Source organism: Myodes glareolus, chromosome 1 (assembly GCF_982192425.1).
Source record: "Myodes glareolus chromosome 1, mMyoGla1.1, whole genome shotgun sequence".
Taxonomy (NCBI): domain Eukaryota; kingdom Metazoa; phylum Chordata; class Mammalia; order Rodentia; family Cricetidae; genus Myodes; species Myodes glareolus.
The window spans coordinates 133,697,132-133,722,050 of NC_142026.1; the positions used below are offsets into that span (position 1 = coordinate 133,697,132).

A 24,919-nucleotide genomic window follows, 5' to 3' on the forward strand; every position below is an offset into this window, starting at 1 on the left:
GTCCATGCCCTCGACCCTGCGGTGGTCTCCACTCACTCAGAAACCGCAGGTTTTTATGGCCTGTATGGCTGTGTGGTGCATCACCTTGTTTCCGCTGATCTTTCTCCGCTGACCTCCCTGCCGTCCTGGACATCAGGAATGGCTCTGCCTCAGGGCTGCTGTCGATCCTCGTCTTAGCCTGCCGCGCTCCTGTGTTTTGTCTCTGGGATCATCTCCCTCACCCCTCAGATCTGTGTTTGAAGGCTGCCTTGGTAGTGAAGTTATTTCAGGCCGAATTAAGGTTTCATGTCTTTCCCACTTATCATTCCCCACTTCCTGTTTAACCTTTTCACCTCCCCTCGTGTTATCTAGAGTAGAGGCTCTCAACCTTCCTATCGCCATGACCCTTGAACTAGTTCCTCATGCTGTGCTGACCCCCAACCCTAAAATTATTTTGTTGCTACTCCATAACTGTAATTCTGCTACTGTTATAAGTCATAATGTAAATATTTGATATTTCCAATGGTCTTAGGTGACCCCTGTGAAGGAGTCATTCAGCCCCCAAAAGGGTCGCTACCCACAAGTGGGGAACCACTGATCAACCCTGTGCTTGGTCAGCTGCCTGTCCATGTTGGCACTGGACAATCTCCGCCCCTTCTGCTGTGCCCGTACAATGCCACAGCCGCCGGGCTTTTCTCTCTACCAAGTCCACCCTCACCTGCCAGTCCACCTCCATCCATCACTCAGGGTCCTTCTTGGCTACCGATACATGCGTGGCTTAGGTTCACTCTGGGGCAGATGATCTTTGGCTCACTGCCCCTTTGCCTAGAACCCACCGGACACAGTCATTTGGCTCTCTGCGCGGGCTCATTGATTATTAGCGTGAGAGGATGAGGCCTGAGAGAGCAGAGGTTACCCTCAACAGACAGGTTCTTTGTGGCACGGTGTTCCCATGTGAGAAAACCTATAGGGAAATTGACAGAAGGCATGGAAAGACGGACGTTGTGGATGGGCAGCCTGCAGGTGTGTGCACGTAACTGCTTAAAATAAATGGAGGTCGGTCACCAACACCGAACACTCAGGAATGCCCTGTTTCTCTGGAAAATTCTCATCTTTGCAGACTCCAGCTGACATACCCAGCTGTTGGTCACTGGCTGCAATTGCCAATCTGTCCCTACCAAGGGGAGACTTGGTCTCTGCCACATATAGCCCCACTCAGTAGCTCTGTTCGTTCATTACCTATCTGGTATTTGTAGGCACTTGGAATGTCTGTATGTTCTAGAGAAAAAGCTGTGTTTTCCATCAGTTCTCTTAGGAAAATGGAGTGGCTTGGTGACAAGAAGGGTATGTAATGAATTGTGGTCAGGGTGCTGAAAGATTCAACTTCTGCGTCCAGGCCTTGGGTAACCTGGGCAGCGAGGCTGCTGCACTCTGGAGGTGGGTACATGGAGGCAATGTGGGAACATTGAGGAAAGACTTCATGGAGCCATCCTGGGAGGAGGGGAGCTAAGTTTTAAAGGACTGGGCTCCCCAAGAATGAAAGTTACTGAGTATAGGGACTGAGCAGTGGCTCCGAAAAGATACATTGATGTCCTAGGCTCCAGTACTTCCCACAGAGACCTGTGTTAGTCATCCTTGTGCCGCCGTGATGAAGTACCCAAAAGAGTCAGCGTAAGAGGGGATGATTTATTCTGGGCTCGTACCGTTAGGGGTTCCGGTCCATCTGGCTTGATTCCATTGCTTTCAGGCAGAACATCGTGGATGGAGCGTGTGGTGGAAGCCAGCTGCTTAGCTCATAGTCTAACTGGCCTGGCAGAAATGAAGATATTCTAGAAACACTTATGCCTCTCAATCTGACCATCCAGTTACCAAACAGTGGACTCCAAAGAATGGGAGTCTCACTCAGGGAGAAGAAAGGAGTGTATGTGGGGTGTGGGGTATGGGGTGTGGAGGGGCTTGCCTCCCTGAAAGATACTTTACACAGGTTTAACAACTTGTCAGAGCACTCTTCAGGAGGAGGCTGAAGCCCGACAATGATGCGCTGGTGCTGGGCAGGACCACACCTTGACCAGGACCGCTCAGATGTACATATCATCAGTCCCTTATTCAAACTGTACCCTCACTTTGGGACCCCTAAAATGAGATTCAGATGGGATTTTTTTGGGAAGGGGGGTCACTAGATCTCTTTGTCCCTCTTCCCAAGATAGTCTTTAAATAAACCTGCTTTCTACTTTCCACTCTTAAATTGATTCTTTTAATCAGTTTATTGATGATGGGTGGCCAAACCTGACTTGAGGCTCAGGCTGCAATCTCCAAGTTTGATAGCAATGAGACACCGCCTTCTCAGGGTCCCACTTAGCCCCTCCTGATAGCACCAACAGCTTGGAGACTCAAGCGCCAACACAAACCACAGCAGCTCCGTGGACACAGGGTACATGAGGTCATGCTGGAGTGGGTTGAGCCCGTGGTCCAGTGTAACTGCTGCAGTCATGTGACATAGTAGGACAGCGGGATGTAGATAGAAGACAGGTAAGGCAGTGAGTAGCTGAAGCTACAAGCCCAGAAATGTCCAAGGCGGCTGGCAGCAGCCACCAGGAGCTGGAAGAAGCGGGACGCTCCCCAGGAAGACCCTGGACTTACCTTGGCTTAATTAACCTTCGTCCCCTCACCCGTGAGAGAGCTTGTGTTTGTTGTTTCAGGCCTCCTGGTTTGTTTCTGGAGAGTCAGTTTGGTGGGGAAGTCGGGACTTCACATATAATGGTCATACCCACAGAGGTTAGACCTGTTTTGAGCTGTCACAGCGAAAAGTCGGTGATAAAGCTGTTTTGATTGGGGAGTCAATAATTTACAGGAATTGAATGGGACAAGGCAGCCCTGTTGAGTTTTGTTTGTTAGTTTAAAAACTATTAGCAGAAGGCTGTGTCAAGGCATGTTTTTTGGGCTCACCTTCCCAGCCCGGGTCTGATGCTGGGTCCACAGGGCCACAGGTCTCCTAAAGTCACCTTCCCACCCGCTGAAGTATAGACCGGACCCTATCACTTTGTCTCACAGTTTCCTGCCCTTTGTTCGATCTGCTTGGGTTTATTTATGGAGCTGAATGAATGCACAAAGGCTTCTTTGTTTCATGGTGAGCAAAGTGAGACCCGGATGACACTCGGGTCCCTGTCGAAGGCTGTAAAGCGGCTGGAGTTGAAATCCTTGTTGCTGGTGGCAGGGTTATTTCATTGCACTCCTCCTTGTCTCGGCCCTGGCTACACCTAGAACCTGGGAGGACAGTGGGTGTAGCCAGGGCTATGCACTGCAGGTCGGGCCCCCACTTTTCCTGATGAGGCTGTGTTCCACAACTCCAGATCAGGAGCCAGGCCTTTCCTGGAGACCCCTTAGACTCATAACAATAACCACACTTTACCAGGGAGCATTCTGGATGAAGGGTGTGCCCCCCACCACATCCCTTTCCTGAATGTGCAGCAGAGGTAGGAAGAAGATTCTGGAGCACACAGTTTGTGTCTCTGTGTGGGCCCTGAAGAAGTGTGACTGTTGCTGTCTGAAATGAGGGTGTTCTAAAGAGAGGAGACCTGTGCCTCCCTTTAACCAGCAGACTATTGAAACAATAGGCTCAGAAACTGGAATTTCCCGAGGATTGTCATGCTAGAACAAGGAAAAGTTGGAGCCTGGTGCCAACCAGAGGAGGGTGTCTCTCAGAGATTGCACACAGTTCTGGCAAATGTCAGACCCTTGGCAGCAGGCAGTGATAGGTCACTGAAGCATGGGACCAGACTTTGATCAGAACTAGTGAGTCATACGTACCTTCTTGCTTTGTTTACCCTTAAACCTCATGCTGGATCCATAACATGAATCTGAGGGGTCCCTACACCTCTTTGTTCATCTTTCCAGTGTGGCCACATTGAATAGTTTTTACTATTACTTATTTCTTGAATTGGTCATTTAAGGACAGGTCGTTAGGGCTGCCAGGGCCCAGACTCTGACCCGAACAACCAGGGTAGCAGAAGTCATGCTAACTCCCAGTCTGTACATGTGAGATATCCTATGCCTGACTGATGGTGATTGTGGGCCAATGACTCTGTAGGGTTGTTCAGATCAGATTGAGAACCTTGTGGATGTGTGCAGCCATCCAGGTAGCTCTTAAAAGCTGAAAGAGAGGGCTGGAGAGATGGCTCAGTGGTTAAGACCATTGCCTGCTCTTCTGGAGGACCCGAGTTCAATTCCTGCACCCACATGGCAGCTCACAACTGTCTATAATTTGAGTTCCAGGGGATCTGACAAAACATCAGTGAACATAAAATATAAATAAATAAATAAATAAATAAATCTGGAAGAAGCAGCCAGAAGAAGAGGAGACAGAATGAGCTAGGAAGATGAAAATGGAAGTTGGTGCCTCTGTTGTGCTGGATTGAAAGAGAGACGAAGAAGCTGAGAGCCAAGGAAAGCTTCAGGACTGGCTCCAAAAGCTTCAGGAAAGAGAAGTCCTGCAGACCCCTCCATTGGAGTAGTGAGTCCCACTGCCGGGTGCTGATCTTCAGCTTTGCAAGACCATGTGTTTGTGTCATCTTAAGCCGCTGTCTTGATCACTTGGTATAGCTGCAATGGAGGCCATCAAGGACAGATAGGATTAAATAGAGCCAAGCCTGGGTTCTGGTGCCCTGATAAACGGGGCCACCTCTTCTCAGTACAGCAATCACAGAGACAAGCCATTGGGAAAACTGGATGGAGATGTATGTGAGGGTGGGGAGAGGGGTATCCAGAAGGCTAAACGTCTGTGATTAGACTTTGTTGTTTTTAGAGATCGGAAACAAAATCTAGAAGGGGACAGTGAGATTAGAAGCAGTAATCCCTATTGGGAATAGTTTACTTTTTTAATAGGTTTGCTATTAGTTTTTTTTTTTTTAACAGGTTTGCCGTTAGTTTTTTAATAGTTTTACTGTTTGAAGCATATGGAGCCTTTTCTGGGCTGGTTCCCTATTTCTTTCTCCCCGTCACAGAAATCAGGTGGCCCACTTGACCCAGGACAGAGACCTGGGAGGAAACCTTTTAAACAAGCATGCTTGGGTCTGGAGAGAGCAGGCCAAAACCCAGCACCAGAGCCAGCTTCTGTACAGAAACAACATATAACGTTTTTAAAATAGTATCTGTACCCCGATGTACACAAGGGCAGGGGAGAAACTGCCAACATGACGTCTCCCTTGTTAGCAGGAAGGTTCTTATTGTGAAGAAGAGAGAGAACATATTCTACTGGCATCTGGAAGAGTCCAGAGCAGAGAGAAAGAGGTGGGCTGGGCATGGCCAGGTCCAGGGAAGCTGGGGAGTGGGAGAGAATAGTGGGGACAGTGAGAGCTCAGAGGGTAGTGGTGGATGATGGGTAGGCAGGCAGGAAGGTAGATGGTGTGGTGGCTCCAAGGTAAAGGACCCCCAAATGGAGTGACACTATTAGGAGGTGTGGCCTTGTTGGAGGAAGTGTGTCACTCTGGGGGCGGGCTTTGAGGTCTGTCACTCAAGCTTCCCTCAGTGTGACTTCCGATTGGTTTCCTTGTCGCCATCAAGATGTAGGACTCTCAGCTCTAGCACCATGTCTGCCTGCATGCCGCCACGCTCCCCATCATGATGATCGTGGGCTGAACCTCTGAACCTGTGAGCCAGCCACCCCAGTTAAATGTTTTCTTTGTAAGAGTTGCTGTGGCCATGGTGTCTTCACAGCCAATGAATACCCTAACTAAAGCAGATAGATTTTTGAATGAATGGAGTGGACAAATCGTGTGGCTTATAAGGAGGACTAGCTGGAGGAAGGGAAGGGCCTGGATGCTGGCATAAACTTTGAAATGTATAGCAGGGGCTTGTGATGCCGAGGGCCCTGAACTCCAGCATGCACTTCGGCATGCAGATAGGCACCACGGGTAACTCGAATGTCCCTTCTGCCAGAGGCAAGGGAAATGACTCCTTTTGGGGTACAGAAAACCCATTTCACCAGTTCCTGAGGAGTCGCTAGCTTTTACTTCCAGAAATCTGTCTATAGTCCAGCTTGAGTTCATTTCTGGATATATAGCTTGCCTGTGAGACCTAACAGGAGATACGTTCAATGAAGCTGTGTTGGGAAGAAGACAGAGACCCAGCGGCCCCCGAGTCCATGAGCCTAGATGTAAACAGAGAGCAAGAGATGTGCGTAACTATGCAATCCTGGTCAAGGTGTGGTCCTGCGCTTTACAAACCATCATACATGGTCTCCTGGCCTGGCCTACAGTTGTCAGAACTGTGACATTTCTTCCTGAGAGGTAATTCCTCCTCTGGCTGGCCCCAGGCTCTATCCTTCCCCTCCTCCCACTGCTTGAGATTTCTGAGGACATTCTGGTTCCTTGGGGACCTTTGTTGCAATAGTCTGACAGCCAAAGAGAAGAGCATGCTTCTCTCTTGGATACCCTTACTTGCTAAATATGATGCCACTTTCCTGACTGCCAGGGTTGATTGGGTCAGGTTGTATAAAGGGTGTGTCTGTGGTTCCCAGTCCCCTTCTAAGCGACTGAGACCCTCATTTTACAAATGCCTTCCTCGCTGCAAGCAGCCCCTCAAATGCCAGCAGAGTCTACTTAGTGTAGGGTCCAGCACCAGCTAGTCTCGGAGAGGCTGATGATTTCATTAGTCACAATTTAGGTCACTTTGTGCACTCCCTAAAAACAAGGCCCAGTCAAGTTTGGGGAAATTAACTCATTGAGCTGATTCTTAATCTTTGTGAAGTCCACAATCTCCTTGAGAGTCTCTGGCTCCTAGCCATAAAAACCGACATACGATTTCAGTGATTGTATAGCTTCCCACAGCTATCCCTCGAGGTCTCTGTGGCTGCCAGGGACATCTTCTGCCATCCTAGGCTGGGAGGCCTGGCGGAAATAAATTCACACTGAGGGCGGATGGCTGTTTTCCTGCCAGGCTTCCCCGGGACTTTGCCAAGCTCTGGAAGCAAGTTCAATGGCTCCTCATTGTTTGTACATTTTACACTTACAGATACACCCAGCTGTCTAAATTATGTTGTAACTCGGAGATTGATACGGCGCTTTTGAGGTCATTTGTGCCTGGGGCGGACTGAGCAGCAACGGTTTAATTACCTATTGCACACGCTCCCAGCTAATGTTGAAGGGTGAAACGCTGGCTTCTCTTCTGATTTTGAGAGCGAGACCCCTTTGAAGACTTATTTGATGCCACTGTTTGTACATTTTGTTGGTAATTTCAATTTTTGTTTTGACACTTGTTCTTAAATTTTTGTTTATTATCTTTATGTGTATGGCAGTTTTGCCTGTGTGTATGTCATGTGCCACATGCATACAGTAGCCATGGAGGCCAGAAGAGGCATTGGTCCTCTAGAACTAGAGCTATGGGCAGTTGTGAGTTGCAATGTGGGTGGCATATGGAATAGTGTCCTTTGGAAGAGCAACCCATGTTCTTAACCTCTGAGCCATCTCTCCAACTTATTTATTCATTCATTTATTTTGTATATTTGTGTGTGGGTGCTCACACAAAAGTCAAAGGTCAACTTGTAGGTCCTCTCCTACCATGTGGCTTCTGGGATTGAACTCAGGTTGTCAGGTTTGGTGGCAAGTGCCTTTACCCACTGAGTATCTTGCTGACCCCTTTAGTATCTATTTTCAAGTGACCCTCAGGGGACTGGAAAAATGGCTCAGCACTTAAGAGAACCTGGGTTTGATTTCCAGTATCCCCATGGCAGCTGACAATTGTCTGTAACTGCAGTTTCAGGGGACCCAATGCCACCTTCCAGCCTCTGCAGTCACCAGGCATACAAGTGGTGCATAGACATACATGCAGGCAAAATTTCTTTTTTTTTAAAGATTTATTTACTTATTATGTATACAACATTCTCAGGATTCTGTCTGCATGTATGCCTGCAGGCCAGAAGAGGGCACCAGATCTCATTACAGATGGTTGTGAACTACCATGTGGTTGCTGGGAATTGAACTCAGGACCTTTGGAAGAGCAGGCAGTGCTCTTAACCACTGAGTCATCTCTCCAGCTCCAGGCAAAATTTCTGTACATATAAAATTAAAAAAAAAATAGATTTAAATGGCTCTCAGCCCAGTACTGTAGCACCACTTTACATTTCTATGTGCAAAGAGGCAGTGATATCCCTTGGAGAAAATCACTTGTGTATAATAAGCTTTATTCTGATTGGACCTCTTCTGCCAGTGGCTGTGCATTCAATGTGACTTGATCAATAATGCATATTCAATAAGGCGTCTTTAAACAAAAAAGCCACAAAACAGACAGCAAAGCCACAGCGGTTGACTATAGCCATCTGACGTCTTACAGGGAAAAACCACAAATAATCAGAGCTGGGTTTGAGGAACAAGTACAAGGATACAGAAAAGCAGTCCTGACTCAGTAACTCAATTATTGTGATAAGATCTAAGCTGTCCGAAGACAGAGTGTTTATTTTTCTGCTATTCTAACAAGGTTGTTAAAGCAACAGACTGTACTTACCGGGGCCGAAAAATTTGTAGCCTTGAGTTTTGTTATGGGGTACCTGCAGAAAAAGCCTGAGAGTTCTGAGTAAGTCGGAGTAGATGGGGCTTTATTCCCAGTTCCGCAAGGCGAGGAGTGGGAAGCAACCGCCACCTCCAGTTGGTTTGTTCTCAAATGCAGGAACCTCAACCGTGACACACACAGAGAGGCAGCTGCGGATGTCTGCAGCAGGCGAGCGTTTGTAGTGGTCAGGCCCTTCTCATCCGAGTCAGGGACCCCTTGTGTAGGAATTTATGGCTGGTTCACAGGCCAGTTTGCTTGAGGAATTTATGGCTTCGTGGCCAGAGACCAGTTTACCCCAGGTGGTTCTTGTATTTAGGGTATTGTTAGGAATACTTTCACGAGATGGCGTAGCTCAGCCTCCCACTACGGTTTTACCCTCTGAATCCAAGTAACACCTTACAAATCCACGTTGCAATTTAGTTTACAAAAGGCCATTCCTTTTAAAGAAACGTTGTTACATTCTTTTGTGCATGTGTGTACATACATGTGTGCGTGCGTACTTGTGTGTATGTATATATGTGTGTGAGTGTGTCCATATGCCATGACACGTGTGGGAATCTGAGAACGACTTCCTGGAATTGATTTTCCTTCTACCGTGTGGGTCTACACTTGGGTCGTTGGGGTTGGTGGCAAGTGTCTGCAACTGCTGAGCCATCTACAAAAGGTAATTCTTTAAGATGAGAAAGGAGTATCAAACTTGGCTTAATCTTCAAACCTTGTAAATTACAGTCTGAGTCCTATGACTTACAAGCTACAAAATCATTTATCTAGCCTTCGTGAAGATGATATCTAAGAGCAGCTCTCCCTCCTGAGAAGCCCCAGCCTGTGTCTTGGTTGAGCGTGTTCTGTCCTTTTCTAAGACATTCTCTCTCTAAGTGCTGATGTTTGTGAAAACACCTACTTGCCCGTGGCTTCACCTAATCAATTCTCTAACTTTGCTTCACTCTGAATGTCTCTTCTTCAGGCATAGTCAAGGCCCTGGCTTTACCTGAGTGAAGGTCCCTAAGGGGAGACCTCAGGCTTTTGGCTGTACTGGACTGAGTCTCCCTGCTGCCTGACACAACAAAGTACAATAGGCTATTATTGCTGCTTCTCAGTCATGATGGCAGCCAGTCTTCAATTTCTTTTTTGTTTGTTTGTTTGTTTGTTTTGTTTTTTGAAACAGGGTTTCTCTGTAGCTATGGAGCCTGTCCTGGAACTCGCTCTGCAGACCAGGCTGGCCTCGAACTCACAGAGATCCACCTGTCTCTGCCTCCTGAGTGCTGGAATTAAAGTCATACACCACCACTGCTCTGCTCAGCCTTCATTTTCAGATAGCTTCCTGGCTCCATCCTGTCTGCAGAGATGGAGGGTCTGTCTTTGACCTTACTCCAGGTGTCCATCCCACCAGCCACCAGTCCTGAAATCCTTGTGTCCTATTTAGTAAGGGTCACAGGTTCTGCCAAGGGGAACCTGGTAGCCTCCCACTGTGTCTTAGTGTATCTGTTACTGTAAAGAGACACCATGACCATGGAAATTCTTATAAAGGAGAACATTTAATTCGGGTGGTTTACATGTTTAGAGGTTTAGTCCATTATCATCATGGTGTGACACGGTGGCATGCAGGCAGACATGGTCTGGATAAGTAGCCAAGTGTCCTACATCTTTTCGGGCAACAGGAAGTAGTCTGAGACACTGGGTGTGGCTTGAGCATATATGAGACCTCAAAGCCCGCCTCCACAGTGACATACTTCTTCCAACAAAGCCACACCTTCTTATAGTGCCATTCCTTTTGGGGGACATTTTCTTTTAAACCACCGCACACTGCTTCCAGGACCAACTTGAGAAAAGTGGGGGGGCAGGAAGCATAGTGAGCAGGTGGCACTGGGACTGGACCCAGTTCTGTGTTTCTAACTTGTAAGGACATGTGGTCTCATGGATGTGTGTGTTCTTTAGAGGGCCAGCTGAGAGGGATAGGAAGTCCAATCTGCTCTGGAGAATATGGCTAGTGGATACTTTGACCTAGTCAGGACAAGTGTCAGCTAAAACTAGGTTCAGTGTGTGTGGTGTTTGCCAGTGCTCTGTGCACTCCCTTGTTTTCTGTGGACGTCTTCAGAGGAGAGAAAGCCATGATGGCCAGACTGTTCCCAGCTTGTCTGTGCCCAGGGCTGGTGTGAGGGTGTATCATTTGCTGTCCTTACTCTGTGTCTGTCTCTTTCTCACACACTCCATTCTAGGATCTCAGTTCTTTCTGGAGATTGGTGAACCCTGGGAACCCTTCCTGGTGCTTGGGAGGACAAACCCACAGTTTCTTTTCCCACTTCGGTGATGATGCAGTGATGTAGAGACAGATCCTGCCAGCTTCTACCGTCAGCCTATCATGGGAGGCCTTGGAGCTTCTGGACAAGAAAAAACCACCTTTACAGTGACCTGGTAGCTGAAAGCCAGCTTTGCCCCCAGGAAGGAGGCAGCTGGATCAACTTGTTACCCACATCAGTCACCGAGAGAAATGGCAGTCACTTCTACCTCACATGAAATCTTAATATCATTTATTTCTCTTTACATATTCGAAATTAAGTGATTAATAGGCCCTGATTGGTTTTATTTCTTTGTCATTATTATTACTGTTACTTTGGCTGTTTTGAAACAGGGTCTCACTCTGCAGCCTGGCTGACTTCTGTGAGTCCTCTTGCCTCAATTCCTGAGTGCTAGGATTACAGGTGTGAGCCTTCACTCCCAGTTTAGATTTTGTTATTTAAGAGGATGCTAATAGGGCCAATGAGATGGCTCAACAGGTAAAGGCACCTGCCATTAACCCTGCCTGCCTGGGTTCAGTCCCCACACTACAGGTTGGAAGGGGAGAAGCACTCCTGCAGGTTATCCTATGATTTCCACATATGTCATGTGGCGTGTGCCACCCCCACAAAATAAATGTAAAATAAGTATTTTTAAAAAGATACTGTCCGGCTGGGCCATGGTGGCATACACCTTTAATCCCAGCACTCAGGAGGCAGAGGCAGGCGGATCTCTGTGAGTTCGGGGCCAGCCTAGACTACACAAATTAGTTCCAGGATAGGCTCCAAAGCTACAAAGAAACCCTGTCTCAAAAAGAAAAAAAAAAGATATTGTCCATAAGGAATATATATTGTTACATTATAGCAAGTTTTTGTGTGTGTTGCTAGGACTCAAACCCTTCGTGCTAGGCAAGGACTTCAGAAGGTAAAATATTTCACTAACTGTGGGCTGGAGAGAAGGCTCAGCGGTTGAGAGCACTTGCTGCTTTTGCAAAGGACAGGTGGCTCACGGCCACCTGTAACTTCAATTCCAGGAAATCCAATGCTCTCTTCTGACCTCCACTGGTGCCAGACATGCACTGATGCAAATACATATACATTACATGCACACAATACATGCATACAATAAGAAATAAATCTACTTTTCAATATTTATAACTAGATTCCAGTAAAATTAGTGCCCTCTTCCATCTTACTTTGTTGTTGATTTTATACCAGCTTTATTGAAATGTAATTCATATACCACACAACTGATTTCAGAAAGTATATAGTTCCATGGTTTTTAAAAGTATTTTAGTATTTATAGGGTTATCTGACCATCCCTACAATCCAATTTTAGAGTGTTTTTGTCCCCTTTTAAAAGAGACCCCATTAACAAACCCCCATGCTCCTTTGTCCATGCTCAGCCCCTGCCACCCCTGAGTCTGCTCTCTGTTCACCTGCTCTGGATATTTTATGCACATGGGATATTTGTGATGTCTTTAGTGACCACGTCTCTCACAGAGTGTAGTGATGTCACAGTGATTCGGGTCTGTGTATTGTTCTCAATGCAGTTGGAGCATCGTTATGAGAAAAGATCCATCCGTAGACTGCTCCCCCTCCTGGAATCCCTGAGACGCATGTCTATAGCATCCCAATGGGTGTCCCTATGCACCTTCCTTCTTGCTCCTAAGCCAGGCTGGGACTTTGTTTGGGTACTGACATCATTGCTAGTCACCCAATAGGTGACTAGCATGCTGCAGCTTGCCTTGGGGCTCACTTGCCCCAGCCCTGAGTCACCCTGACCCGTGTGGTCTGATGATGCCTAGTTAGAAGCAGGTGTCTTGGGGATTTACCCGATAAAGTTTCTGTGGCTGGCACTTAAAAAAAATGCCTGGATCGCACATGGATTATGAGACCTCACCCTGTTCTGACTAAGGTAGCAGCCAGACCCAAGGTGCCCAGCACCACCATCCACCCTAGGGCTCCCTGCACCTTCCTCACCCTCCCCGCCCCCAGCACACCTGAAACTGCCAGTATTTCCAAAGAACAAGCCTTCCGTGGGAAGGTCTAAATCTTTGCATTTCTGATTCTCGGATCCTAAAACCTGTACACATGGTGTCTGTGGGCCGTGCTATTGTCTGCGTTTCCTTTCTCGCGTGGGTGAGAGCCAGATTGGCAAGCGCAGTGTGAATGAACAAGCGTGAACAGAGCCACTTGCTTGCTGATGTCTCTCTGATCTGTTTCTCCCCCCCCCCCCCCCCAGCTCCGGAAGAGAAGGAAGTCATTAAAGGACAGTATGGCAAGCTGACGGATGCCTATGGCTGCCTCGGGGAGCTGAGGTTAAAATCCGGTGAGTATCCATGGCTCAGCAGGCTGGCCAACAAGCTTTGGGCAGTCCCTGGTGTTAGCCAGGGAGGCCATCCAGTTAGATATTCTAGGTTAACCACTTTCATTTCTGAAGATGTTGCTTTGGGTTTCTCAGCCTGCTCCTCTTGGAGGGTGGGGGGAGAGAGGGGTGGCAGAAAGCTGGTAGTCGCCTGTCTGGAGTAGAGGAGGGCACGGTTTCCAGCCCTGGGAAGTTTACCTTCCTTGTTTTCCGGTTCTAAGTTTTTGCAAGGTGGTCGGGCTTCTCCTCTGGCGCTGTACATCCTTTCTCGTGCGTGCTTTGCATCTGGATTCTTAGGCGTGTCTGGTAGGTAGGCTTGGACCATGGCTCAAACCGTCACCTGCAGCAGCATCCCTGGACATCCTGGGTGTATCTGGAGAGAGAAAGGGTTGGGGTGGGGGGGGGGAGAAAAACTGCGATGCTGTATGTGGGAGTGAGAGAGAAATGAAACTGCATCCAAACCGGTCTGACGAAAGAGACAGAACCCACAGGAAGAAGTGGGTAGCCCTGCTTGCCCTGAGCTGGTGGCAGCCACCTCTGCAGCGCCTGTCCTGCAGCCCTTCCTTCCCCCCCTCCCAGTGAGGAGAACCTGTTTTAAGTCTGTCTCACCTATCATCAAAGATTAGGCTGTAGAGTCCGGTGGCCTTTCCAGCCAAGGCCAGGGCACAGGTCACATTCCTAATGAGATCGACTGGGAAGCTTCCAAATTCAGGCTTTGGGGGTTTTCGTGAGCCAAGCATGTAAAGAAGATTCTTGGCAGCTCACAGCCTCTGTTTACACAGACAGGGTTTTGGGGCTGGCCAAACAGCGGTGATGTGCTTGCCGCTACTTTTCTGGGCCGTTCCTGTGGTGGGGTGTTCCCCACCACCACCACTAGATATGATGATTACACTCCTCACTTCCAAATCGGAAATGTTTAGGAGAAACATGCGGTACTCATGTGACGAAATGAACTTGCTTGATGCTTGTGTTGTGCCAAAGACTAGATCTAGTTAACATGTTCAGTCTTCAGCATCAGCTGATGAGATAACCATCGTCTCCCTGTTTACAGAAAAGGAGAAAGGAATCAGGTTCAGAGATTTTTTTTCCTGACTCACCTTGGGGTGAAGAGTTCAGCTGAGATTTACAACAAACCCAGCTGCCTCCAAACACTGACTTTTTCATGAGAATGGGAGCAGCCAAGGTTTGGGCTGGGCTTTGCCTCGGAATCTTTCTGAGGTTATAGACTCCTGGAGTCCTGATCTTGCCCTGCAAAGGCCTTAAGGGTGGTGCTTCCTCCTGCTGTTAGCCTGCTCATGTGCAGAAGGGAAGGCCTGGAGGCTGCCCTCTCGCACCCTTCTGCCGTCACCTTTCCCCCCGTTTGTCATCTCTGGTGTAACGCCCTGGCACTTGGCAGGGTTCACAGTCCACTCTTAAAGGTATAGCTGGCAGTTTTTTGAAACACGAATGGATGATGCATTTATCCCTGGCAGGGGCTCGTACCCAGGGAAGCAGGGTAACTGGCACCAGCTTGAGTTGTTTTCAAGTAGGACCTAGACTTTACGCATGTGCCCTGTGGCAGCTCAACCGACCTCATGTATCTTTCTGTTAGGGGGCTGGTGTCCAGCGACAGGAAGGAGTGACATGTAATGTCCTTCACTTTCTCATAGGACAGGGGTTTTCCTGAGCTCTGAGCTGAGGCCAGATTCTGGGCGTTGGTTCTGAGTAGGGTGGGGAACAAGTCGTAAAGAATCCTTGTCTGAGCGAGGCTGGGTATCTGTGGGGTCCGCTGCAGGAGTGGAGTAGCCAAGTGCCCTGCCCTCCAAGCTGGCCAGGTCTGTGCATTCTCTTTCCTCAGCTAATACCCCCACTACCAGTCTAGGGAGTGAGTGGATATAGCCTCCTGTTGGGCCAGGTCTGACCAGCCAGCCAAGCAGGGTGCCTGATCAGCGGGAGGCTTGGGTACAGTGAAGACACCAGCAAGGTTTCTGATGTCTCCCCAGACCCCAAAGCTGCCTTCAGGAGTCCCTTCCAGAGCTGGCAAGTCTGTCTGTACCTGGTGAGGAAGTGTGACTTTAAGTGTGTCTGGCCTCTTGTCAGCCCCTTGTGGAAAGTGTGTTGATGTACCTGAAAGACGGGAGGATTGGACATTAAAACCAAGCCTTGCCAACCGCCCCCCCTTTGGTATGTTCAGAAAGCACTGGCTTGACCCCAGTGTTACTTACCCCTGTCTCCTTGACCTGGGCCGTTTTCCTTGGTGCTTCTCATCCTTGGGTGTTTGGGGCGTTGGAGGATGGTGCCCTGTGGGGTGTGGCTTCTGATGGTTTCCTGCAGGGTTTTCAATTCAGACAGAGTTAAAGTTCAGCCCTTTGAAAGAAGAACAGGCATTTGTGTTAGAAATTGAGAAACACACGGTTGCTTGAAAGCCCATCCCGAGCTCCCACCGGCGGGAAGGGCTGAGTGCCCATGATTAGTGGTGAACTGGCTTATACACAATTCAAAGCACAGAAAGGCATACAGCAGGAAGAAGAATCCACCCCTACGGTCCCAGGGGTTCAGTTCTCTCTTGACCTGGACTCTCAAGACCTCCCTGTTCTCTAGCTGCAGGGATGATTCAAATCCCAGTCTGTAATGGGTTTGTCTCCTGGATCTCTGCAGTGCACAGCCTGGGAACCGGCACACGATAGCCCCGGAACTTTTCCACCAGATCCTCCTGGATCCCCCTCCGTCTTAACAACCGACCTTCTGTGCTCGGTTGCTTTCTCGAGGACTGTTCCTCTGTGTGAACAGAAACTGACTCCTCTCTTTCCCACAAAACCAATACTTGATTTTTGCATTGTTTGTACTTATTTTTATATTTTTATTTGTTTGTTTATTGTGTGCATGTGTGGTCATGTGCATGCATGGCGTTTGTGTTAAGGTCAAAGGTCAACATGCAGGAATTGGTTCTCTCCTATCATGCAGGAATATTGGTGTGTGTGTGTGTGTGTGTGTGTATGTGTGTGCGCACACGCACATGTGTGTGCTTCTGTGTGGCCATGTGTATGTGCATGCATGGCATTCCCGTTTCGGTCAAAGGACACTATGCAGGAGTTGATTCTCTCCTTCTGTCCTGCGGGAACCTGAGCTAAGATCATGTGCTGGTTGGTTTTTGTCAACTTGACACAATGTTGATATATCTGGGAAGAGGAAATTTCAATTAAGGAATTGTCTCCAACAGATTGGCCTGTGGGAATGTCCTTGGGGCATTTTCTTGATTGCTGATTGTTGCGAGTCCACTGTGGGCAGTGCCGTCCTTGGACAGGTGGCCCTGGACTGTAAGAGAAAAGTAGCCGAACAAACCAGAGGAAGCAAGCCAGCATGCAGCACTCCTCCTTGGCCTCTGCATCAGCTCCCCTCTCCAGCTCTTGGCTCACTTCAATGATGGCATACAAAGTGCTAAGTGAAATCAGCCCATTTCCAGGTTGATTTGGGCCATGGCATTTAACACGGCTACAAAACTCACACTAGGACAGGTCACCAGGCATGGGAGCAAGAACTTTACTAGACGAACCGTCTTGTCACCCCTCCCACACAGTTGGCAGCTTTAAAAAAAAAAAAAAAGCATGTGTACACGCACACACATGCATGCCGTGACGTAAGTGTGGGGCCCAGAAACAACATGCAGGAATTGGTGCTCCTCTTCCAGCATGTGAACCCTGGGACTTGAACTCAGGTCGCCAGGCTTGGCCGCAAGTGTCTTTACCACTGTGCTGACTCACCCACCCCCATAGAGTTTTTAAGAGTTCTTTATGAGGGACTGAACATGACAGCCTTGAAATGTATGGGTGCTCCTCGAGGTCTAAGGAGGCTGGTCATGTGATAGGATATGACATGGGGACAGTGGCCATCCTGAGACCGAAGGGAGAGAACCTGTGTGTGTGTGTGTGTGTGTGTGTGTGTGTGTGTGTGTGTCCGTGTGTCTGTCCGCACTACATCCTAAGGAGTTCTGCAATGTGAAAGAGGCTTGGAGGAGACCATGGGTGAGACTGGTGGCTTCAGTGGCTGCTTCCTTGAATCATCAGGGTACAGACTCACAGAGGTCGGTTCAGAAGGGGCTTTCTCTGGAGAGATGTCTGAGTCACTAGCCTTTGGAGACTAAGGGCATTCCATGTCCTGTAGCAAGTCTTGAAATGGACTGGCCATTGTCAGTCTTTGAATAATTTATTTTAATACTTATACCCAGGAGTGTGTTGGCAAATGCTTGGCCTCCAGGGTGGGAACTCTGATGTATAGTGTCTGCCGATTTCTTTGGTGTAAATATGCTAGCCAAGGATGGGCTAGGGTTCCTCTATGATGTTGGGTAGCACTGTACACATGTACTCTGCCAAGCTGAGAGCACAGCCACCATGTAGTAGTCAGTACATCTCTTCTGTGCTATGTAAACAGAAGGGAAGAGGGGCTAGAGCCCTCACCGTAGAGGCACACATCATTTGACTCGGAGCCTATTAGTGGGGAGAGATTGGGACATTCCTCAATCCCTGGTGTGTCCCACTGTGAGGCCTAGAGAAGGTAAGCCACTTGTCTGAGGCCCCAACAAGACACAGGAGGAGCATAGGCTCCACAACCCCATCTAAGCTTGATTTTAAACCTTACTGTAAGATCCCCGCTGGTTTCAGGCCCCTGAATTAGGCCTCCATTGGCCTCTTCGGAGAGCTTGCAGAACCTAGATGCTGAACTTCTTTGCTTCTTGGTGTCAGAAAACTGATCTTACTTCTCAAAAGCAAAACCCAGGTTCTAGAGTCAGGGTGTGAGCCTCAGGAGAGGCCTCCTCATACGTCTGAGGCAGGTGGACCCCTCTGGCCTCGCCTTGACACACAGCGTGCGCCTCTGCGGTATTGCCAGCCTAGACAACTCTGACTGGTGGACAGGAGCCAATGGCCTCCAGCTCACAGCTGGGCTCAACTCTGAACCTTTCCTTAAAATCCACAGCACGTGGAGCACAAATAAGGGCTGTTGAGCAAGGCTTGAAGAGGCCATGGCCCAGCGTGAGTTCCACAAGTCCACACTCCTCTTTGGCCACAGAAGTACACAGATGTGTGGGCTTCTACAAAGACCTCTCCCAGGTCTCAGCTCTCTCTAGGAGCTGATCGGTTTGGGAATGTGCCCCTGGTCTGACCTGCAGCCACCCTTCATTTTATGTCGTTTTCTCTCATTGGGCTATGGTCCCTGCTCTGGAGGTGATGAACTGCAGGGTCTAACACGAAGGCATATTGCAAAACATTGCTGTCAGTACTATTGAAGTCAGCCTTGTCAATAGCTCAGTACCATTCATTTCGAAGTCAGGGGCTGCCCGTGTGTTTGCTTTTCTCCTAACTGCAGAACTTAACTGGATATAATCTGTCAGCATTAATAGTAATTTTGCTGATAAATTCCTTACCATTCCTTTCTAGTACCAACTGAGGATCTTAAAGAACTGAGTGACATTTCTATAATTAAACTTTCTATTCCCAACTATTCATCAACACGGACAGTTTTCTATTGTGTTTACATCTACAAAAGTAGAAAACAAAGGGACTGGAGAGATGGCTCAGTGGTTAAGAGTGTGTACTGCTCTTCCAGAGGACCCAGGTTCAGTTCCCAGCAACCACATTTGTGACTCACAGTTGCCTGGAATTCTGATTCCGGGGGATCAAACACCTCTGGTCTCTGTAGATGGACATGCATGCATGTGCGTGTATGCGCACACACGTGCGTGCCCAGGCACACACACACACAAACACACACACACACACAAAATAAACATTTTAAAAAATAAAATCATAATTAGAAATGGTGCAGTCTTTCCATCAGTCGGTAATACTTACTGTCTCATTATAAAATGTCTTCACTACACATTTTACATTTTATGTTAAATGAGGATTTATCCAAATGTTTTGCTTGCATTGTACGGCTTATACTGTTTGCCCAGAGTGGTGCTACAGTTGACGGCAATGATAAATCCGAGCCTGGTTAAGACACTGGTTAACTGCCCACTAGTAAGAAGTCGACCAGTGGAGAACTCAGAAGACAGAAGGGTGAGAGTCTGAGGGACAGAGGATAGGAGTGTGACTGGAGGGCCCACCTGCTCAGGAAGAGCATGCTCGGGCGGTCATGAGCATCCGCTGGACACTGGTAGGGAAGGTTCTAGCAGTTTTCTTTTACCTGTCAGCACCTAGAATATGCTGCAAAATGTGATGCTACCAATCAGCTGAAAGTGACCTTCTGCTCTACCCAGAGAGAGGTCATGGGCGGGCAAGGAGAAGCTCTTCAAGTGGTCTCTGGAGGCTTTGTGTATTCTGTGTTGGACAGCGTTGAGTGATGGGAGGAGAAGGAGGAGCAGGGCACATGGAGCCCTCTAGTGTCACGCTTGTCCTGCAGGCCCTTGGCATCGGACCCTTAGGCCTGCAGAAGTCATCCAGCTTCCTTAACCCTTGCATTGAAGCTTGTGGGCAGGTCCAGACATCGTGATTCTTCAGCCCTTGACAGCAGCCTGTGTCATGGCTCCCAGGCCTTGAGTGTCTGAGACCCTTGGCCTTAGAGGCTTGGCAGCTCTGGAACTCTCCCAGAGACTTAAGTCTCTATATTTAGGCTCTATCCTCCTTTGCTCCCAGCCTTCCATTCTCTTAGGCACTGACTGCCACCTCCCCTATGCCTGCCCTGGCTGTCTCTGCCAGGCAGCAGGTTGTCTGCTCCTCTGTAGCTGCTGCAGCTTGCTGCTGTTTTGTGCTGTCCCTTCCTTAAGGGAAGCCGTTTATTAGGCTAGAGCACAGGCTGGCAGGGCTGGCAGCACAGGCTCTCCCAGCCCACTCACTAAGTGAGTCTTAGCAACTTTTTCATACAGTCAAGAGGGGTATTTAGACCAATCAGGAGACACCTCACATGTAAATTAAGGTTTGTGTTTGCACCAATCAGCACACTTTGCATGTAAATGAAAGTGTGTGTTTGTACTAATCATTGTGTTTTCCCTTTTGCACCAATCACAACAATCCCTCAGCTAGGCTGCTGGGAAAATGTGCTTCTCTGGCCTTGGTGGAAGTGGTTTCAGTGTCACCTTCGATGCTTGATAGCAAAATAAGTTTGGAATGAACCCTTCCACACAGTCCTGGCTGAGGCTGTGCCCTCAGGACTCAGAGCCACAGCTGTGGACCTTGTGAGTTTTTTCCCAGGCATCTGCGAAGTCTTCAAAACAGCTGGCGTTGGTGCAAGGTTCATCTACCAGTTGTTTGAGTGTCTCTTTGCTCAAGGCAGCAAGAGTCCAACAGCTGCCAATTAGTCAGGTTGCCCATCCTATTTATAGGAAAATGAATACCAGGATTCTTACAATAAAAACTCAAATGATTTATTAACATTAATTGTGTTTTTAAAAGATTTTTAACAGTACTTAGCACCTGCCCAGTGCCCAAGGGAGCGCTGATCTCCATCCGCTGTCACAATATTGTTTTTAAGATACAGGTGAAAACTTGGGTGTGCATTATTATTATTATTATTATCATCATCATCATCATCATCATCATTATTTGCTGTAGCAAAGTTCCAGAGACCAGAGCTGTGGCTCACAAACATTTTCAGGTATCTATCTTATAGTCCAAGATTGAGGTGTCCAAAGGCCAGGGGCAGGCAGACCTCAGGCTTAAAGAAAACGCAATGTTGCAGTGGGGTTTCAACCCGGAAGAGTGTGCCTGGGTCATGATTAGTTCCCCTGGGGACTTTGCATGTGAAATGGCAGTGCTGGCTCTCGGGAGCAGTGTTGTTCGGCCCAGTGTCACTACTACCTACCAGGAGCGTGGCGAGTGCCGGCTGGAGAACAAGACTTAGCCCGAGTAACTTGCCAAGTGGTATAGCCAGAAAGGGGATTCAGGTGATCCAGGTGATCCCAGTTCCCCTTCTCAGTCATCCCTGGCTTTTTAGCCTCTGCTTGCCTGCTTTCCCCTCTCTATAAACTGGGCTGACAATGGTGCTTGTTGGGATGACTAAGTCACTGTTGGTATAGTAGCTGGTGCATGGAGCATCATACTGTGTGCCAGCTATATTGAGGTATTTGACTCTGCTGTATACACCAAGTGGCTCTAATGTGGCTCTGATTGCCTGTGTGCCTTCTGGGGCGCTGCCCTAGCTAAAGGGCACCTTCCCGTGGTGGCACCATTCCTTCTCATGCTCTGTAAGATCCCCTTTCCCCTGCCACACAATCCTTTCTCATCCTTTTCTCTTTCATTGAGCCCCAGCCCAGATCATGGGGCCCTGTATTGGCCCTGCAAGGGGACTTTACTGGATACTGTTTTCCCCCTTAGCACTGAGCTTATTAGTTCAGGGAGCTGGGTGTCAAGGCTGTGGACCATCTCAACCTCACTGAAATTCACCTACCCTGCTGGGACAACCTCATCTTAACTGCTTTAATGGCCCAGCAGAACTCTGGTGCTTATGTTATTTCAAAGTGGCTTCCTGAGGATGCACACGCCAAGTCAATATCCTTGCCCCGTGGGTACCCTCCTTCCCCACAGTGCATCCGTCAGCATGTGTGAGCCATGACCTACTTACTCTGTAATAAAAACCAATCACCCCCTCGCTGGAGCTGCACTCCACCAGTGCAGGCAGAAGAAGGGCAGCCTGCTGGAGGCGGCAGGTGGTGGGATTTGCTGCCTTTGTGGTCTTTTATGAGAGCATGGTGAGATATGAGGATGGCATAAAGCATCATTTCAGCCAGCGAGAGGCTGCTGGCCATTTGGAGTCAACCTTACTGGGTGGGAAGAACTTCTTGATAGATCCAGGCCCATCACACACTGGGGGTATCTCTTGGACCCTGTGTTTTGAAAGGGCACACAGTATTGCCACCACCCCTTGACGTGGGTAGTATTGTTATGAAGTAGGGTACATGGGATAGAAAAGGAGCAGCCAGGGACAGTGTGGCAGGGCCTTGGAGAAGGGTGTATCATTCTCCTGTACTGGAACTTATATCGGAAGTGTTCACATACATGTGCTGTGGTAGATGATAGTGTACACTAAGTTCCTGCCCCTGGGGAGAACTGCTGCTGCTGAGGACACAGTTGGAATGAAGGCTGCTGGCTTTCTGTGCCCAAGTGCCGCTGGGAAGCTTCTGACACAAAGAGGGGCATCCTACTGTCTTTGGAGAGCAGGTCCGGCTTCCTGGAGGAGGTGCTGCCCATAGTCCCAAAAGAGGGTCAGGGGTTTGCCCAGTGAGGGAAGAAAGGTTCCTGGGGCTCCAGAAGGTGTAAGGCTAGGACCAAAACCTCATGCTTCCACCCAGCCAGGAGAGAGCTGAGGCTGGGAAGTCAGCTGGGAGGTTGGAAGGAGTCCTTTGCTGGGCAGATGGCAAGGGAGCCTTTCTCCAAGTGGGAGGCTGTCTCCCATCAAACTGCAGACTGACTGTAAGAATGTGTGCCGCATGGAAAAGCCACAGAGCACAGCCCTGGGGAGCAGCTGCCTGGGAACAGTCCGCATATGGGGTGGGGGTGAGATACGGGGCAGGCTACAGAACAGGGGGCCTCGGGAGGGGGTTCAGTGGCAGCCACAGAGGGATCTGAGCAGGGGAAGTCTGCTATCAGCTGTGTTTAAGAAGGCCATTAGCTGTGAGGGTGCCCAGGCAACGGGTAAGGAATAAGGGTTGAGCTGAAGAGGGTGGATTGGAAGGTGGTGGGCACAGATTTGGAAGAGGGCTGGGGTCAGGAAGAGAGGATGCTAAAAGGCGTGTGCTGGTCTAGAAGGTAGATGGTTGGGAGCCAGAGTCTCTCCCTCCGTCCTGTGGAGAGAGCTGAGTAGAACGGTAGGCTGGCGAGCGAGCTATGGGAAAGCCTTCACGTCAGACTCACCCTAGGGTCTGTCAGAGCAGAAGCTGTTTTTCTGAGCTGAGGAGGAATACAAATTTCTGATGGGTGTGGCACTGCTTAGGGTACAGACTGGGTAGGTGGGTACTACCTTAGGGCCTAGGGAGTGAGAGTTAGAAATGCCCTCCAGTTAGGGTTGGGGATTACTCTGGGATGCAGCCTGCTCGGTATCCATAATCCTTCATCTTTTCTATGTCCCTTCCAGGTGGGGTCCCCTTGAGCTTTCTGGTGTTGGTGACAGGCTGCACGTCAGTGGGCAGAATTCCAGATGCAGAGATCTACAAAATCACCGCCACCGAGTTTTGCCCCCTTCAGGAAGAGGCCAAAGAAGAGGACCGCCTGCTCGCCTTGAAGAAAATCCTGAGCTCAGGGGTGTTTTATTTTGCATGGCCCAATGACGGCTCCAGTTTTGATCTGACCATCAGGGCACAGAAGCAGGGTGATGGCTGCTCTGAATCGGGGACCTCATTCTTCTGGTAAGGCACTGGGTCACAGAGGGCAGATTCTGGGTGACACCAGAGCCAATGCCTTCCGTCGGGCATCTGCCTAGGGTGCTGGATCAGCTCTGGAGTGGCACTTAGAGTCACATTTGCTCTCTCTGCAGTGAGAAAAGATAACTAATCCAGCATCTCTACCCTGTGGGCTTTGCTCCAGGAGTGTATTCCTGTGGTCCCAGGTAGATCTAGAAAAGAAACTCTGTTCCCTGGGTAGAATATTGGGGCTTTACTTACTCAGGCCTTCTCTTCAGTGATGCTCTCGTCCAGAGCCTTGGATCGCGGACCTGCCATTGTGTGGAAGCCAAGAGGGCAATGGTGGCAAGGACCATGCTCACGTCTTCTCTAGAGCGCTGCTCTCCTCACTCTTGATGAGGATAAGAGATTGGGCAGAAGCATTGCAGTGGGAATCTGTTGCTTGTTTTCTAGCAAACCTGTCTTTTAATGCTTTAGCCCAAGTAGCCCCTCTGGAGCCACACTAATCTCCAAGCTAGACACAGAAATGGAGGCTTATTCCTGCCCTTCCTTGGTCTCTGCCTGGCTTTGCCCACAGGAATCAGCAAAGGCTCCCATGGTAGGGTAAGAGTCCTTTCTATAGGGCTTCAGCTCCCTGTTCATGAATTCCTCACCTCTTTTTTGATTTTGATAAATCAACCTTTGTCTCATCCCTAGCACCCTGCTTTTATGTTCTCCCAGGTCCTCTCCGGTTTGCCAGTTTATGTGGTCAGGTTTAGAACTCATATGAAATCCTGCCTGTTTTGTTATGATGCGTGCTCTAGTGCATGCGTCTAGGTGGGGACGGAGTCTGAGACCCCTTCCACGCTTCTACCCAGCTGCCCAGGTGTGTTGCAGACCGTGCAGTTAGTTGAAGATGCCAGGTGCTTGCTGGACCTTCTGTGATATCTGGTTATTCTTTGGGGACCCCTGTGGCCCAAGGCTGAGAAGGTCTTGTGCAGAGGCTCAGAAACAGTTTTAAAGCAGGGCTATCTGTGAACACAAACGCGGTGGAGGCATTCCTGGAAACAGCAGACCCTGGGCATCCGGCTCACCCCAGCACTTGCGTTCCTGCTTTCCCATTGAGCGCTCTGTGGCAGATGTGAGACAGCACAAAGCCAGAGAGGTAAAGAGGTGAGGCAGAGAGGGTGTGGAGGAGAGGAGGAGGCGCTGTTGTGCCCCGTTTGAAGCAGATACCAGGCTAGATTTGGACTTGGGAGGAGGGACTGTCTGTGGAATGCACCAGGTGGGTACCCACCTCGGCCCCTGAAGCTGACCACATCGGAGTCAGCAGGCAGAGTGGCCGCAGCCAGATCACCCAACCCCACTGTGTCGTGCTGAGGTCTGGAAGCCATGGCAGGAGGCAGATGGAGTCCACGTAGGTACAGCTGGTGAGCACAGGGAAGAGCACAGCAGTGGGGTCATCCTGCC

General features: G+C 49.1%; 1 protein-coding gene and 1 long non-coding RNA gene across 6 annotated transcripts in view; one reads left to right on the forward strand and one right to left on the reverse strand.

The window, feature by feature from the left end:
* The window catches only part of Synj2 (synaptojanin 2), a 97,156-nt gene that overhangs the window by 19,903 nt on the left and 52,334 nt on the right, over nt 1-24,919 (forward strand). For 4 of the 5 annotated variants that reach the window (XM_085687729.2, XM_085687735.2, XM_048420415.3 and 1 more), the window contains exons 2-3: nt 13,039-13,125; nt 23,206-23,476. In XM_085687729.2, the coding sequence (XP_085543855.2) occupies nt 13,039-13,125; nt 23,206-23,476 (358 nt within the window). Of the gene's footprint in view, nt 1-13,038; nt 13,126-22,666; nt 22,767-23,205; nt 23,477-24,919 lie in introns of those variants that run through there. The other variant, XM_085687732.2, reaches the window with a different exon arrangement.
* On the reverse strand, nt 11,032-15,600 carry LOC125391124 (uncharacterized). Its single transcript, XR_007228978.3, has 4 exons — nt 15,366-15,600; nt 15,197-15,267; nt 13,771-14,202; nt 11,032-13,534 (listed from the first exon to the last, which is right to left on the reverse strand). It is a non-coding gene; the product is annotated as an uncharacterized LOC125391124 (long non-coding RNA).